General features: G+C 25.6%; 1 protein-coding gene across 1 annotated transcript; it reads left to right on the top strand.

Annotated features, from left to right (window-relative positions):
* Positions 1 to 334: 334 nt before the first annotated feature.
* LOC128962576 (uncharacterized) lies at positions 335 to 1,048 on the top strand. Its single transcript, XM_054308962.1, has 2 exons — positions 335 to 480; positions 638 to 1,048. The coding sequence occupies exons 1-2, from the start codon at positions 393 to 395 to the stop codon at positions 931 to 933; spliced, it is 384 nt and encodes a 127-aa protein (XP_054164937.1). The 5' UTR covers positions 335 to 392; the 3' UTR covers positions 934 to 1,048.
* The last annotated feature ends 4,869 nt before the right edge of the window (positions 1,049 to 5,917 follow it).

The raw sequence follows: 5,917 nt of genomic DNA, 5'->3' as shown, positions 1-5,917 counted from the left end.
TTTGTTTATTCAATTTTGTTGTATTTTTCCAATTATTTTTTTTATTTGATAACTATTGATAGTATATAATGTAATTTTTTGTTCATTTCAATAGTCAATTTCTATTAATAAAAATTTACTACAGTATGTAGACATTCATACACCCACTCACCCACCCATTAACCATACCAAACTACCCAACATAYATATATATATATATATATATATATATATATACTACCTAATTTTTAATTAAAATTTTTACACTGTTTATTGTGTAGCAAACAAAAAACAGTATCATTTTAACTAAATTTTATCGCCATTTAATAAATATTAATACCAACAAAATAAAATCTGTTTACACCACACAAACAAACAACAAAATTTATTATTTTTTTGTTGAAAAAAAAATTATGTTTAAACTAAAATTATTATTAATATTGGTAATTGTTTTATTGGTCATAACGGCGGTAATCATCGACGAAACAATGGCCAATAGCGGTAAAGTTATAGATACACACATTTATATACATACATACATAACAATATTAAAATTATTTTTTAATTATAATAATTTCAAATATATTCAATATATATATATAAAATAAAATACTAATTGTTTCTTATTTGCGGACATCAATCAATCAATCAAAATCAGATATCGGGTCAAACTTGCGGCCGAAAAGAGCGGCCACAAAGAAAAAGGCTAAATCGGTGACCATCATCACCACTACCGCTAAGAGCAAAAAAGTGGCCAAACAAGCAAAAAAATCACCGCCGCCGGCGGCTAAGTCGTCGTCAGCGGCTAAGGTGGACAACGATCACATAGACATCGATGAACTGAAACGATTGGCCACCAATCATGTCGGTGTCGAAGATTTTATGTTAAAGTCGGCTCAGCTAACAACGACCACCACTGAGGAGGAGGCCGTTGAATGTACTACAGAAGCCTAGTTGTACCGTATGTACTGACAACAAGTGGTGGACAGTTGTTTTTTGTTTATTGAAGATAGGAAGTGTTGGATAGGATTGATAAGATATTAGGGTGTGGGTATGGTGGGTGTGTAGGGGGGGTTAATCATATATATCTAAATTAAAAAAAAATTATTTAATTAAATAATTTTTTATTTTCTAATTTTTCTAATTATTTTGTTTAGTTTGTTTGATGAGTTCACTGTATAATACATATATAAAATACATTGTCTGTATGTTTTTTTTGGACGACTATGTAATATTAATTTATGTTTTTTTTATTTTATTTTTTTGATATAAATTTTTATCTAATTTTATGAAATTAAACTTTTTTCAAAAAAAAAACTATTATGGTGTCGGACAAAATTTTTTGAAAAATTAAATTAATATTTATAACTATTTTCACTTATTATAAAATATGTGTATTAATGTAAAATGTTTTATTATAAATAATGTTTTTTTTGTTGTTGTAAAAAAAATCTACTAATATTATATACAGTAAAATACATAATAATAATAATATGATACATATATTTAATAATTAATACAAACTGTATAATAAAATACAATATGGTCATTATATTACATTTAAAATCTTATTTATATACTAGTAGCTTATATTGTAAATTTATTTTTAAAAATAATTTTTTTTTTATAAATCAATTAGTTTTAGTATATGTGTGTTTAAATCAGTTTAATAGATAATAATAATTTTTTTTATATAAATGAATTATTATATAAAATAAATCTAAATAAAAAATTTATATTTTATTTTATACATTTAAAATATATATTGAAACCTTATTGATAATACTAAATTTTTTTATAAAAAGTTTATGACTACTAGTAAATTTTTGTATAATAATAATAATATATTTATGATTACAATAAAAATTATTTATTTCAATAGGGAATTGTTGTTGAAATATATTATAAATATTTATTAGATTAGTAATATATTTAAATATATATTTAAATATTTCATAAAGTTAATCTATCCATGCAAAAAAAAAGTGGCTATACATACAATAAGTTTGTACACATAGGAGGACACACCTAAAAAAAGCAAAAAATAAATAAATTTTTTACCTTCAAGGGTGTGCATCCAGGTATGTGTCGAAAATTTTTTTTGTGGATCAAATTATATAATATATGTATAATATATAAATATATATATATTTTATGTATGCTTATGACTTCATAACAAGATTATTAAATTTATATATCACTATAAGTTATATATTAAATAATAATACTGATGTGGAAATTGCTATATTATTTATATATATATATATATATATGGGATATACACTGTGTATAATACTCTGGGTATTGATATTATAATATAATAGACTACCGTTTCCCTTTTAAATACTATAAAATATAAGGGGTAAGGGGCTGATGCACAGGTAGGGCATACAAGTAGAGTATACTATTTTATATATATATATCGCAACAATTAAATGGGTTTTAAAGGAGTTTATATAAAACCTCAACACAAAAAAATGGGTTTCACTTTCAATAGAGTATTATATATATATATATATGGAGTGAGAAAGTGTTTTTTGAATGAATGAAAATAAATATTTTCAATGAGTTTTGATTTTTTTTACGCACAAAATAGTTTTCAATATTCAATATACATTATATATATATTTATATTATATAATATTGATATATAAGGTAAGGTAAGGTATATTATTATATTTATAAAATATATCTTCAAGTTTCTTATGAGTTATGACAATACAAGTGCTCAATCAATAGGAACAACATATTGAAAGATATATATATATATATGGGATGTGTGTGTGTGTGATATGTCATACTTTATAAATATATATATATATATTGGGAATTACCTAATAAATGGTTCTGACATGAATACCACTTTTTTCTGGGCAATGGATCTACATTTCTATACAGTACTGTATATTTGGTGGTTAACCCGATGTTTGAAATTTTATGTATTGAAATGTGTGGTTAAACATTTATATACAGTATGTGTGTGTGTGTTATTTAATATTACAATAATTCAATTGAATAGACATACAGACTACTACTCCTATATATATAACGTCTATATAATGTGAATCTTAGTTTATTGAAATAAAAAGTAAACGCACCGGTAGTAAAAGACAGGCACCGGTGCCGTGTCAGTGACACACACACACACACACACACACACACCGGGATGGACACACAATTGTGTATGAGTTGTATTGATATATATATATATATATATATATATATATATATATATATATATATATATATCGGTACTGTTTGTTACGTGTTAAGCACATTAATCAGTTAGCTCACAAATGTACCTTTTTTTTATTTGAAAAAACTTTCAATATTATACCATTCCCATGATGTGAATAGATAGGATAGATAGAAAGGAACAGTAGCTGTATTCTTATTAGTATTATTGTTATATGTGGTGGTGTGGTTGTCTTTTATATTTCGGGGATATATATATATATATATATCGACACTGGATCTCAAAGGGTACGCCTACCTGACTGTTGGCGCTTCAAAAAATAAATCATTTCATTATAAATTGCTAGATTATCTTTGTATTGAATAGATGTATACACTGTATAGGTAAGTGAACACAACACAAAAAATGTATTGATCTTCAATATATAGTATAGTAAGTAATAACAAAAAAAAGTTTGAAAATAAATATATCATATCTCTCTCTCTCTCTCTCTTTCTCTGTTTAACCTTTAACTACATGTATATTGTTGTACTGTATATTGATATATAAATTATGATATACCATATATCGGTATTATGAGATCATTGACTGTATGATCAATTACATTTTTTCAAAATAACAACAAAATGCCCATTTATTTCAACAACAAAAAAATATATGTATCAACAAATTATTTACATACATACAAAAAAAACAATTATTTTTTTCTAGTAACCATAATGTAATGTAGTAGTAGTAGTAGTAAAAATTATATATCTAACAAACAAAAAACCATAATTTATATACTATAGATTGATTGAATAAAATAATAATTAATTTTTTTGATATCAATTGATTTGTGACACACTATGGTTAACAACTATAGTATATGTTTGGTATTGAAAAGGACAGACACCTTATTTTTAATGCTCATATGGTGTCCTCAAAAAAAAAATCAGTTTATATTTATATAAATATATTGTTAACTTAAGATTACTTGACTAACATACACACACATAAAAAAAATATAATTTTTTTTTATTTGACAAAACATGTATTGAAAAAAATAAAGCCAATAGATATATCATATATATATATATATATATACCTACTTTTGTTATACAGTATATGCTCTACAAAAAAAATATCTTACCTTTTTTTTTTTGACTGTACTTTACACTCCCGAAGCTGCCGACCGACCGGAGCACTGGTAGCTGTAGAAGGAGGAGGAAGAAATAAATAGGTCTACTGTGCCAGTCATTCATATATATATAACTTATATATATATATATACAGTATATATAGTTGTGATATAAATGTATTCATAGGATAATTGAGACTTAAGTTTTTTTTGTATGTGTGTAAAGTTTTTTTTTTGAATATATTATTTTTATGTATAATATAATATATTATATTCAATATTATTATTATTAATACTAATTTATATACAGTATATATGTATAGTATAATTGTAGATAAATATTGATATAAAAAAAATCAAATATTTACTAATATTTACTGATATATGATATTACCGGTAAGTGTGTTTGTAAAAGTTATTATTCAAATTATTAGTATTATTATTAGTTATTAGCTCAATGTTTTGTATAAAAGTTTATTTTTACATTAATTTATTTTTTTAATAGTTATAATGGATGGATAGAGAAATGTATAGTATATGGGCTTATCGATTCACCCCCTCTCCCCCAAGTCATAACTACTAGTGCACATTAGACAGACAGATACATACACACACACACATACCAGTGCCACAGTTTGAGATATACGGTACGGTATATATATTTCTAAAGTCTCATAGAGAGATATATGGCCAATATGTTGATAAATATTGTATTATTATATAAGCAAAGAGAGAGAGAGAGAGAGAGAGAGAGAGAGAGAGATATGATGATGATATTACAATATTTTTGGTGGCACCAGGTGTACCCACTCGGGGGGCACCCGGCGATTATGTTCACTCAAATAGACACACAAGAGAGTGAGTGAGTGAGTGAGTGGTGTAAATCTTTCAGACTTTCTCTCACTCCTAAAAAAAGATATGAATCTAGATTTACATGTTTGTCCTCCTTATAGATGATATATATGACTATCCCATTCATGACTCTCTTTCTCTCTCTCTCTCTCTCTTTCTTTCTCTCCGAGACTGTGATCTAAGTCATAATGTTTTGTATATAGGAATTAACAAATAAAATAAAAATGGGGTTTACTTTGTAAAGGTATGGTTGAGAAATAGAGAGATCAATTTCAGAGATACCGGTGCTCTTATAGTAAGTTATAGGAATTTTCTTATACAGTATATATATTATATACATCTCTATAGTGAGATATATTACTTTCTGGGAAAATAAAAATAAAAAGACTATAAGAGAGAGATGACTGTCTGTCTGTTTGTGTGTCAGACATTGTCTACCACTACTACAGTCATATCATAAATTTATTTTTTGGTTGTTTGTTGTATAGTAATATATATATATATAAATATGACTCTTTCATTGATCATTTCAAGTGCACTGGTAGTCCATATAATTTTGATACTACTGTATGTAACTGTAGTTTAGTGTCATTGAATGAGATGTACCTCTTAAGAGAGTTAGAGAAGATAAGAGAGAGAGAGAGAGAGAGAGAGAGAGAGAGAGAGAGAGAGAGAGAGAGAGAGAGAGAGAGAGAGARAGAGAGAGACCAGTGTTTAAAATAAAGTACACAATTTGTCGTACGGTATGATTGATAACATATAATAGCCAT

Source organism: Oppia nitens, unplaced genomic scaffold (assembly GCF_028296485.1).
Source record: "Oppia nitens isolate AA-2021 unplaced genomic scaffold, nextdenovo-longstitch-racon4-pilon3 scaffold6_pilon_pilon_pilon, whole genome shotgun sequence".
Taxonomy (NCBI): Eukaryota; Metazoa; Arthropoda; class Arachnida; order Sarcoptiformes; family Oppiidae; genus Oppia; species Oppia nitens.
This window is presented reverse-complemented; position numbering and strand designations above follow the sequence as displayed.